The 12,890-nt window shown below is 39.5% G+C and overlaps 1 protein-coding gene across 3 annotated transcripts in view; it reads right to left on the reverse strand.

Annotated features, from left to right (window-relative positions):
- The window catches only part of SHANK3 (SH3 and multiple ankyrin repeat domains 3), a 281,977-nt gene that overhangs the window by 139,361 nt on the left and 129,726 nt on the right, over positions 1-12,890 (reverse strand). For all 3 annotated transcript variants that reach the window (XM_018564419.1, XM_018564418.1, XM_018564420.1), the window contains 4 exons: positions 5,798-5,906; positions 3,964-4,115; positions 3,232-3,399; positions 1,302-1,418 (listed from right to left, as the gene is read on the reverse strand). In XM_018564419.1, coding sequence (XP_018419921.1) covers positions 1,302-1,418; positions 3,232-3,399; positions 3,964-4,115; positions 5,798-5,906 — 546 coding nt within the window. The remainder of the gene's footprint in view (positions 1-1,301; positions 1,419-3,231; positions 3,400-3,963; positions 4,116-5,797; positions 5,907-12,890) is intronic.

The raw sequence follows: 12,890 nt of genomic DNA on the forward strand, positions 1-12,890 counted from the left end.
TGCAACATGCTTTCAAGGGATTCCCCAAAAAATGAGGTTCCCCCAAACCACCTAGCCCAATGCTGACTGGCACTGCACTCTTTAGCATCTAGAATGATGTTGTGCTAGCAAGGAAGGGAGGGGGGAGTTGGCTCATATGGGGTAGATAGGTGATCGCCTTCTCCCCAGTGAACTGGTTTATGGTCCCTAATCAATCAAGTGTTCGGAGACTGAAGAATTTCCCACCCCTGGCACAGTTTTAGATGCCCAGGTAACACTGAGGAAGGGGTTCCCCTGACATCATTCCCCATATTTGTTCAAATATGGGCAGTGATGTAATATGGAGATCTCTGTGATGAGATTGCCCATATATGGACTGAGGCCATAGGGAACTCCATTCTTAGAACTCCTAGGGCACTTAAAACCGTGCTCATTGCAGGAAATCTGACAGTGCTCAAAAAGGACTTTGAGCAGTAAGGAGTGGGTCTATGTTTCTCCTTTCTGTGATCTTCCAACACTGGATCAGGCTTTGCGGGACATCTTTTGAAATCCCTGAAACCTGGAAAGGTAAATATTAGATAAAAAAGTAATATAGACGTTTTTATTTGTGTGTGGTGTCTTTTTTTTAAAATTTTCTCTTATTCACACGCACCGGTGGACTGGTTAGAGGTCCAAACCTGTAAAACCAGTTCACCAGATAGGGGGCGAACACCTACTTGCCCTAAATGGAAGGAAGGGTGGTGGACAGGCATGTTGGACATAAGTCCTCCCCCTTTCCCCAACAGAACCTCTACCTAGGCACCATGGATGCTGAAGAGTCCAGTGCCTGCCAACATGGGGCACGAGTGCTTTGAGAGGAGGACCCCCCATTAATTTGGGGAGCCCATTTTAAAGCACCCCTTTGACACTATTGGGAATGTGGACTGGTATCAGCATAGCAGGGGGGCTTCACGCCCATTGCTCCCTTAATATGAGAATAACAGCCTACATAGCTGGCATGCTGGGCTGGCTCATTCTATGAGGGTATGAGGGAGGCCAAGACATTCATACAGGTTTAGGACCTCGATTGGTAATTGTGTAATGTTTTAAATGAAAAAAAAACATAAAAAAAAAATGGTATGGTTCCCCTCAAATTTATGGTCAAATAATTTACAAAATACACCCCTATGCTTCCTAACAGTATTAATGCAATTGTAATTATTCATTCAGATACTGAGCTTCAACTAAAATAAATAAAAATTGAAGGAATAGTGAAATATGGGTCACCTAATCCTAGCAGTTTCATTCAGCTTTTTACCACACAATGTAACAAGTTGTATTACCTGGTTGTAGAGTGCACAAAGGTGCAGAGCGCTGTTCCCTGATGCATTCTGTGCTCTCATATCTGCTCCATAAAACAGAAGATGCTCCAGATGTTGAACATGTCCATAACGGCACGCCTGAAAGCACACAAAGATTGCTGATATTTAAGACTTCCAGTGAACATGACTACTTACATTTATACAACTCATCTACTGGCTTCTTTTTTGCCTTAACAAAAAATTTTGCATTAGCAGCATGTACCTGTGTTAATGAGCATTGGACTAGAAAAGTGTAATGTTAACTAATGGTGCTTTTAATGTTGTTCCTGGCTTTGTGTGTCAACATGGAACACTTAAACTTGTGTCTTTGGTCAGCTTATTTTGTAGGAAACACATGTTAATTGATGTAAATTGAGGGCAATTGAGGTTACATCTAAAAAAATGCATAAATACTAAGGTAAAAAAACACCTTTTTGCTTGTTACATTAACATGCTGTGGAATAGTATTGTATGTCAATAAAGCATTACTCTGCATCTGTACCAAATCTATCCTCTACAATCTTGAATTTAATATCCTTATCTTGTGACTTATTATCTTGCCTTCTGATCTGATACTTCAAAGTAGGGATGCACCGATCGGTGCGGATGCCGAGTATTTGGGCGAGTACGAGTAATGCTCAGATGCCTAACCTGATACTTGAGCTTCCGGTATCAGGAAGCCAGGCAGCGAGTCATTACATGCTGCCCGGCTTTCTGATTGGCCGGGAAGCCGTCTCCATGCTCCTTCGTCACTTGTGATGAGGGAGCATGGAGTCGGCTTCCCAGCCAATCAGGAAGCTGGGCAGCGTGTCATTACACGCCCCCTGGCTTTCTGATTGGCCAGAAAGCCGGCTTCATGCTCCCTCATCACCTGGTGATGAGGGAGCATGGAGACGGCTTCCCTGCTAATCGGGAAGCCGGGTGGCAAGTCTTTACACGCCGCCTGGCCTCCCGGCTAATCAGGAAGCCGGGTGGCGAGTCATTACATGCCGCCTGGCTTCCTTATGGGACTTACCGTATCAGGTATTCTATATCGGCGAGTACTGAAAAAAAATATTGTTATTCATACTCGAGACCGAAAAACCGGTATCGGTGCATCCCTAATTCAAAGTGAACATGTGCCCTGTCTATACACTTTAAAGTATTAACAGTTTCTAAAGGAGCAATGAAAGCATTTTTAAACAAGCCCTTAGGCTCTGTTCATTCCAGGGCATGGTGGGGACACAGTTACATACGTTTCCCCAGTGATCCCCATTGGGTCCCTTGATGTGCACCAAATGTGCAAAAGTAGTACTTGTCACAAATTTGGCAATATGCTTTGTGGTTTTTTTATGCGCGCTGTCACGCATTTGCGCAACCGCGTTTGGGGTGCCATTACCTAGTAATGGCAAGATAACCACGTTCCACGTTTTTGCAAGTACTGTGAACCTGCGTTGAAGTGCACACTTTTGTGCATGTTTGATGTGGGTTCACGATGGTGTGAACGGGGCCTTATTCCCACCATAGACGTAAGAAATTCATCTTCAACACTCACAATGGCACTGAAGTTTTAGCTAGTTTCTGTGGAGAGCACAATCTTGGCAGGTTACCAGCCCTTTGATATAAACAAACTGCAGATGTTTTGTTTCTAATCTGTTAAAACGAACTGAAACCAGGCCTATATAATCTTTTCTGTGCTCTTTGAGAAATAATTACTTCACAGTACAAACAGTTAGAGAGTTCAGTGGGGAATCGGTTTAGAGCTCTTTTACTTCATGTTAAGAATGTAAATACCTCATTGTCTATAGTTCAGGCACAGGTGGACTTTAGACCTGACCTCTCAACTGTGTGTGTTGAGTGTACACAATGTTGAATCCCATGGATGATCCATGTCATACTTCCTTCATAGTACTTCTGCAGTACTATGGCTCACCTGGTGAATCTCCTGCCAGCCATTCTCATCTTCACAGCCAAGGTTGGCATAGTCTCTGAGCAGAAGTTCACAACAGTATGGATCTCCCCCCACCATTGCGCTGTGATAGAGTGGTGTTAGGCCACGGCTGTCCTTATAGTCTGGAGAAGCACCTAAGTCCAAGAGGGTCTGAGCACCAGATGAACAAAGAAATATGGTAAGGAGAGAAGATTTTAAGAAGATTAAAGGAGCCATATATCAGTAGACAGAAAGGTGTTTATATACGCAAGAGAAAATAGTACATCTTAATAAAATGCATTAGAATGTTAAAATAAAAATAGCAGCTAAAGGTATTGTATCCAAAAAACATCTACCACCGCTAAGGTATTGTACCATATAAGCCATACATACTCATGTATGGGAATACCTTCTCTAGCTTAAAATACTGTATTTTGTCATGCATCCTTTAAAAATATTTATTTTTCTTCTTTTTCTTTTCTTCTTCCTATTTTTCTAGCCAATTAAATGCATCACCTATATTTTCACTTTCCCCCACATAGATAAATTCTAAGACAATAAGATGAGACTTATTGTAGAAAAATGCTTGATTTCCATTTCAATTATCATATTCTTTCACATGTATATAGGAATCGTCATTTCGTAGCACAAAGGGACAGAGCCATTATCATAAGTATGTATACATTTTTCTTTTTTCTATGTTAAAAACATCACGGATCTAAACCCCCCACTCACCATCAATACGGCATGGTTGCGGAATCGCACCGCTTTGTGCAGAGCCGTTAGCCCCTCGCGTGTTCTAAAGTCAAGGTGTGCACCTCCACTTCGTAGGATCTTCACCATGTCTGCTCCTCCTTCCAGCTGAGAAGCAAGCGTGAGAGTGCATTCTGCAGAGGACAGATCACATGAAAATCCCATCCATATTTATAAAACATCCAGAAGCTATCATTTACAACTTGTCCTAACTTGACAAAATACAATATGAGCCACTGATCAGAAAACAATGCTGAAAAAAAAGTAACATTTACTTTAACAAGTCCATACTGGTAAATGTTAGTAACTGCATTTTTTGTAAATAAAAAATTAAATAATTTTATGTTTTGTAACCCTATAGAGCAGACTTGGTAGAGTGTGATATGGTGATAGAAAGGTCTGCCTATTAATTCAGTAGAATCGGCAGATTATGCAACGAAAGAATAAAGACAACACAGTGGGGTGAATTTATCAAATCTGGAGCAGACAAAAACTGGAGCAGCTGTCCATGACAACCAATCAGCTTCTCTCTTCAGTTTTTTCAGTTAAGATTTGAAAATAAAACAGAGACGCTGATTGGTTGCCATGCACAGCTGCTCCAGATTTTGTTTGCTCCAGTTTTGATAAATTCCCTTCAGTAAGTATAAGGTACATTTAAGAATTTAGAGATGCCTCAGAGACATCTGTAAAAAATAAGTCAAGGCAACTGGACTTGCTGTATCGTTTTTGAAGACGTTTCACTGATATTCCAACCAGCTTTCTCAATTCGGAAGTGCCTCAGAGACAGTCCTTCTATTATTTCACACAGAAGTTCACATGGACTTAGAGGATGAGTGACTACTGGATTGATTACTTAGGGGATAATTCATGAATAATATTGACATATGTCTACCCACACTTCAAGAGCCTGCACACCTATAAACAACAATACCAAATACCTATACCCATAACTGAGACCACCCACCTCTGTGTGCACTTGACACCTCTCCCCACTTTGGGGTGAAGATGACCCCCCACTTCCCTGAGAATGCCGTCATCTCCCAGAACACCATCTGTCAGCTGTTAGTAGATTCCAACAATCTGACTTCCAGGATCTGCTCTTCTTTCCGTGCCCCCACGATTCCACTTTGGATCAACTGCCAGCCACCAGTGACTAGTCTCCAATCTAAGCAATAGCCAGCCTGCTATTGGCTATTTTAAATTGCAGTAGCCAATAGTAGGCTGGTTATTGCACCCACCCACTGCTCCACCTTTCTGCTCCATCCTCTGCTGATTGATTGCAGGCAGCGGGTGGGTGCAATAACCAGCCTGCTATTGGCTATTGCAATTGGAAAAAAGCCAATAGGAGGCTGGCAATCGCACCCACTACTGCCTGCTGTGTTTACATTTAGCTGCCTCAGCAGGCAGCTGTCATTGCCCAGCTAAAGCTATTGAAGTGGAAAGGTGACACTAGGGGTCTAATGTCTAATAGACCACTAATGTCACCTTAAAGAGAACCTGTCATCCCCTATGTGCTATCACTCTGTTTAAAAAATAGCATAGGGGATAAGCAGTTTTTTGCATTTTAACAAGTGGTGCCATTTAAGTCAATGAACCATGCAATGAACCATGCATGTGAGCTTCAGCACTCATAAACTCTTGGAACATTTTTCAAAAGTCTACCGCATGTTAGTGCACATATTAAAATGCACATATTTTTTTCTAGGATACCCTTAGTTTAAACACAATATTAGTAAATTATGTTTGCAAAACTCAGCATTACATCTGAAAAAAATCTACATCAGATTTCATTATCTGTGGTCTAAAATTCACTTACCTCCTGTATCTGGATCCTGGTAGTTGGGATCAAGGCCCCTCTCCAGCAGCCTGCTCACCTTCTCAAAATTTAAAGTCTGAACGTACTCCATGAATTTCTTTAGATTCCCCTATGCCATAAAAAAATTATAAAGTACATAAGCCATCGGGGTATTTATATCTTTAGCAACATAGAATTTACATCCACTTTTGTAAACCAAATGCCTCAGTTATTAGCTAGTAAAAGTTGCAGTGACATCAACTGATCAAGTCTTTTCTAGGGAAAACTATAGTATGTGTTCAGTGATCACACAATTACATATAATAGCATGAGATTTATCCAAACCAAATTTTGATATGTGACTTTCATATCTGTATTCACTTGCTCTTTAACAATGTAATGATGCTATTTCATAAAATTATGCTGGCTATAGATAAAATAAATCTGGATGATTCTATGGATATCTCTTGAACAGTCTTTGAAGAAATCCTTGATAAATGACTGCTGAGATAATAGTTTATCAGAAAAGGGGCTGTATTATTAACCAATACAAAGGGGCTCCTAACACATTTTCAAGCTAACCAGCAAAAAAAAAGCTTGAAAGTGTGCTGGGGATTCGTTTGTATTGTTTTGTTTATTGCCCTGCCCATGTGCACCTTTCTCTTTTTCGCTAATTTTAAACTGATCTATGTGACTGCCATTGTTCCTTTATTTGTATTAATACATCCATTGTCTATTAAATTTAGAGGGCAGTCATCTGCGCAGGTATAGTCTGACCAACCTCGGTCCATTTCAAAGCACCATCTTTACAAGTAAAAATGAGTGTAAAGGGATAAAGGGAACAGAAGAGAGCAGGAGATAGAAAGCTGGTGGTGCACATCAGTGATAGGGACAAGATTTCTAAAATAACCAGTTCCTATTCCTTCCGAGTTAGTGGCTGGCCATCAGCAACTTCAGGTACCCAAAGACACAAGATTCATGCTTATCTGGACAATTTTCATCTTTGCCAATTTTAATGGCTAATGAGGAGCCTATGCCCTTAGTAAATATTTCTGCCACATGTATATACAGTATACTACTGCTAAGTACAACTAGAAACAATGATTTAAACCTGCCACAACAGGAAATTCTGAATCGGAGCACATGATGAAAAAATAAAACGCATATGCAGGGGGTAAATATAGTGAAAACCTCATGTCAAAAAGATCATTTCATACAGAGATATATATATGTAGCTAAAATATATTCTTATCTTGTCTTTCTTTGTACAATTGATCTCTTGCTGCTCCTGAGTCTTGTATTGGTCAAGACCAATTGGAAGGCTTAGGAGGCAGGGGCCAAGCTCAACATCTCCAAGAAAAGTTGATATTTGATTGTAGGTTTAGAGACCTATATCTGTGGATTTACTCCCCCTTCCCATATTCTAAAAATTAACCAAACCCCTAAAATAAATCCATGTCCCCTAACCTGCAACATAGTACTTACAGTTGAACCTATGACACAAAAATATATTCCTCAATAGCAACAGAGGATATAAATCCAATCTGTGACCAATACAAACAAACTATTACCATATAAAACTAGCAGTGACATCATCGGTGTGCTGTATATAGCCTGTGCAGACAGCCGAGCTGTGTCAGGGTCCCAGCAGTCCCCATCCACTACAGTCTCCTTGCAGAGAACTACAGGAGGGTGTGGATACAAAACCAGTCACCCTAGATGAAGAGACAGAGCAGCAATGACCAGTCATATTACCGGAAGCTCATGCACAGAGGCAAAGGGGTTGATTTACTAAAGGCACACAGGTTGTTCACTTTCCAAGGGAATTTGCACTTAGAAGGGCAAGTTTGCCCTTAGTTCAGTGAATGAGGGGAAGCTCTGCTGACTTCCATCATCCAATCATGTTCAAGAAAAAAATGCTGTTTTTTTTATCATCCTTGCACATGATTGGGTATTCTTTACAAAGTGAAGTTCTACCACATTCGCTAAGCTAGGGGAAACTTCCTCTGCAAAGTGCAAATTCCCTTGCTAAGTGAACAACCTATTTGTTTTTAGTAAATCAACCCCCTGGACTTCCTTATGGTAATGCCTCCTCTTTGAGGCTATAGCAGCCTCTCCTAGAATCCACTGGAGCGTGAAAGGGAGCCTGCATCGCACTGGAACATGGCACTGGAACATAAGAGTCTAAATTTGAATATAATTGATTATACTATCATAACTGATTGCATATAACTAAGATATTATGTAAACTGATTAGCAAAGAACAATTGCAATGTTTCTGTGCAGCACTAATAGTTTTTTGACTAGTTTTATTTTTTCTGTGGCCATGCTGTTCCATGATTCTATACAGCACCGAATAATCTCTATAACTGACTTCTTTTTATGCGATAACATAAAATAATTTGAAATAATATTGGATCATGATAAAGCTGTAGTGAGCTTCATCTAAGATGATCTACCAGCTTACAAACCCATGGGGGACTAGAACCTTATAGGTCTCTGCCACATTGACAACAAAGCACATTTATCAAGACAGATACTGCCTTCAGCTTCCTACGTGATTACCCATATATATTAACCTTATCAGGTAAAATACGGCATTTATAAACATCCTAGTTATCACTGAATAATCACTGCTGATGTCAGCATACCTTGCAGTAAAATAACTTTCATAAACTATAAAGAAATAGCACAGGAAACATTTCCTTATAACATATTCGAATGCGTCAGATAAAGAAACATACATTAGTCCTACAGTCTTCTGTTCTACAACATTATATGTCCTACTCATTATAAGCCAATATTTTCAATTGTTTTACACAAAATAACCCACATGTGCGTTGTATTTACTTGAAAGAAAAAATAAAAAGTTGAAAGATTTATTTGTATTTCAAAAGGCCACATGTGACATATGTACGAACGGGTGGTTGCTCTCTCATTTGGGTATTAACATCAGTTCATACACTTTTTTCTAATTAGTGCAGCAGGGGTGCAGCTTTGTTCATTGCTGTGACACAGCAGGAAACGGGGTGTCCATCAGCACAACTGACATCTGTTGTAAGGAGTTTAGCTCCACTAGAAAGGCTGCTGTGGGGCACCTGTGCAGTGATGCTGATATGAATCAAGTAGCATAGAACAATCTATTCATATACCTGCGCCTGCCGCAGTGTCACATCAAGAAAGATCAGGCAGGAAGACCCTGCATTTTACAGGGGCAGAATGTAATCTTTGTACTTAATAAAAACCAGTCTGTATCAATAAAATTTTCATTCTATTCTTCTAATTTAATCTAATAATTATAATTTCAACTTTAAAATGTACAACAAATATGGCTGCAAGACAAAATGGAAACATTTTGGCTAAAAAATAAAAACCACAGCTGTGTAAATAAATCAATACAAAAGTCGAGTTGTCATTGATCTTCATTTAAAAGGGTCGTTTTTACAGTAATCTGCCTTTTAATTATGGCAAATCAGTAAATGATTATTAATAATAATAATAATTTAAAGGCTAATTTGACTTTAAAACAAAGTGCACCTTTCCTATAGGTCCCGTTAAGGTGACGTCACTGCTCCCTCTCTCCCGATGCGCACAGGGAATACTTACCGAGTTCCAAGAGGCCCAGCCTTGGTTGTTTATGTCCTGTGGTGGACACCTTCCTCTCCTAACTGTGCCTACATAGTACATCACCAATGACTTCTATGGGGGTTGTTTCCCACACGAGAGACAGAAATAGACAAGCCCCAAGGCTGTTATTGTTAGTAGCCCCTTTGACTCTGCAGCCTGTGTTTGTGGCACAATCTTTAAACAAAAAAGAGAGGTGACCGAACCGTGTTGCTTAACCAGGGCCATTTATTATTAATTGGACCCTGGGCAAACATTTTCTTGCCCCCCTAACCACCCTCCCCCCGCCATGCAATTTTGCTTTCCAACCCCAGAGAGAGACGTGACCTTGCGTGAGACGTGATCCCGCGTGAGACGTCACATGGTCACACTACGCAGCGTTTGGCAGTTGCAGAGCAACACTATGCGATGATGATTGCATAGTAAACAGAATGGTGTTGTGTGTGTATCTGTTGTGTGTGTTCTGTTGAAATAGCCAGCTCATCGAAATCTGGAACTGCGTCACTTTCATTGACTTGCCAGCAGGAGATTTGGTTGGTGGTAGTACAGCTTTCATCAATGTGCTCCCATTGCAGGTTAGCAGATCTCCCTTGGAAACAGCAATATCTGTAAACTATTAGACTGCTGTTACATCTTAAAGTGTACCTGTGACTTGGTTTCATTTTTAAAACCTGCTGTTCTTATGGTGCACCTTCATGTGTCTAAACATGTATTTAGCTACTTTCCAGAGCACCTCAAAAGTCCCAAATCCAGGAGTGAGAAACTGAGACCACATTCTCTTTGGATGTCATTTAGCCCACCCCTTTGCATTGCTGATGCTTTGTTGGCTTGCAAATATGATGGGTAGTCTAACTGGCCAATAGAAAAGTGAAGGTGTCAGGAAGGGGCAGAAATACAGGCTCTGGTCACTATTTCCTTTATAGAAAAACCATACATTTGGGGATTGCTCTTAAAAGAAGCTGTATACCTGTGCAGGCAGCTGTTGACAAATCATATTAAATTCTGGTACTTGAGAATTAATGTCAGCCAATCACTCTAAATGTCTATTGTTCCATCACCAATTATATCAGCCTACCTAAAAGAGGGATTCCTTTATTTAACCCCTCCCCCATATCTATAAAGTCTACATCACATAGTAGAAATAGAGGTGTTAAATTAGAAGCTCCTTTAAGCAAAATGAAAGCGTTCAGAGAGCTACATATGACTCACCAGTTATTGGTTGAAGATTGTAGACTAAAGAAAAGGGTAAAGAAGGAAGGTTTTAGTCCTTAAAGGAAACCTATCACAAGAAATATGTAGATTGCCATTGTGGATCATCCCTCTCTGAAAATGCTTGCTGCCTGGTTGTCATGCGAATCCAATGGTTTACAAATCTGGTGTAAGTATGTAGCTCAGCAGTTGTGACCACACTGGCTGAATACTCGTTCCAGGTCAGTGACTCAGGACATACAGAAGCCAGAAACAAAGAGACAGCTGGCATTTTTAAAAGGAAGTCAGCAACATTAGCCTCCATCTTTATCTCAGGACTGGTTTCCTTTACCATAATTGCTTGTAAAATATACTCATGCACATTGTTCTTGTTGGCAAGTATCTCCATGTATTATTCAATACATTTAGTCACTGGAGCATTATTTGCTGGAGCATTATGCCGTAATACTGGATGCCAATCATTACACATATAACTGCATGTAACCACACAATACATTAGGGAGAATAGCACAATGCTTGAAGCTGCAATAAATCAGAGCACGGTTTTTTTCCTTTTCTCACCTACGATTAATAGTCTGTGACAATACAAGTCTTAATCTAAGCACAAGTGGGAAGAAATAATCAGGAAAACACTGGAGGAGGAACAGGAAACAATTATCTTAAATTGTATGTGCTGTTCTATTAACATGAGCCTAAACAAACCAGTCTTTAAAAAACCATGTCATATGTATAGGCTTTTGATGGTAGTGTTCTTAGCCAATTCTGTAAACCTAGTGTTCAAATCAGATTGCTCATTTGAACATCTCTTGTTGCACCGTACAGTCTCCTACTTGACTCTAGAGACTTTAAGTTCCTTCCTTGTATGCTTTCTATTGATTGTAATTGTTTAGTCTCATAAACTATTTTTCTTTTTCTATTGTTAAGTTGAATTTGTACAAGAAATAATAATCCACATATTATATTTAAACTAACTGGAAACGCCAATGTTTTCTCTATGTGCAGAGCGTTGTAATATAGCTATAAGTGCACAAAAATAAAAGCGAAATAAAATAACAGCTTAACCGTTATTTAAACAAATCATTGGTATAATTCATCTCTATTAATAAATGTCTTTTATTAAATACAATCCATGTGTGCTACAAGGGAGTATCAGGTTGTTATATAGCAATATAAGACTAAACTTGAAGGTCATGCCAGACAAGATATGTGTTACCAGTGGCAGTATGACCAAGGAAGGGCAATCATTTATCCTATGGAGTCATTATCTTACTAGCCCGGGATGGTGCAGGATCTCACTTGTTAGTGAAAGAGCAGCGAGGGAGCGTCATATCCCTAGTCTGGCCGATGAGAGAATTACTTCATGGGAAAAGCAAATGATCTCTCAGTGATCCTGTCTCGTTGGACTACTTGGCTGAAATCAGCCATACACAGAACTTTGCTAAGCATTGTTCACTTTCAAACTGGTAATATTATAACACCAACTTCTACGTTCTTTTCTGTGTAAAAAATGCATAGTAATAGTAAGTATAAAGTAATATACGGGCATTGTTAGAAATTATAGGGTAATTCAATTTCATGTAAAAAAAAAAAGACAAAACTTTTATAATTTTGCAAAAGTAATATTGTAATTTTTAGTGCTTTTAAAAATGCAATTTCTAGTTGATTTTGCAGCCAGTTATGGCAAACAAATTTAAAAATGACTTCCATTTAAACATGGCAACCATGACAACAATAGGGGCAATCTGCACACTGATCATGTACAGAGCTCTATTAGAAATGTAATTTCCGTCTAAAGTGATTGGCCCATAAAATAAAAATGTAATACTTACCATTAGCGCTTAAATAAATCTTCATTCTCTAGCAGAGTTGCAGGCACTGCTAGAACCTTCAGCATCTAACACTTCTGGGTTTGTCAAATGCCTGAATCTTCCCCATTTTCCCATCCCTTATCACTACATCATTATTGTGTACCTTTAGGGACACACACATTATATAGCGACATGGGGGGGGGATGAAGCTGCAGCGATTAGCAAGGAAAGACAGCCATCTGACACATCTGGTATTAGATGCTGAAAATTCTACCAACCTCTGTAACTCTGCAAGTGGGTCAAGATTCCATTAGTATGGATATGTATTCAAATATCTTATTCTGTGTGTAATTAAACTTTTTATTTTATTTTCCTATACATTTTTTAAAAATTTGATATAATGCAATAAACAACAATCACGAAAAAATAGCTGAACATAACAGTTGAAGCATCAATCAGTGCAACATTGCAAC

This window comes from Nanorana parkeri, unplaced genomic scaffold (assembly GCF_000935625.1).
Source record: "Nanorana parkeri isolate BGI_ZX_2015 unplaced genomic scaffold, ASM93562v1 scaffold749, whole genome shotgun sequence".
NCBI classification, from domain to species: domain Eukaryota; kingdom Metazoa; phylum Chordata; class Amphibia; order Anura; family Dicroglossidae; genus Nanorana; species Nanorana parkeri.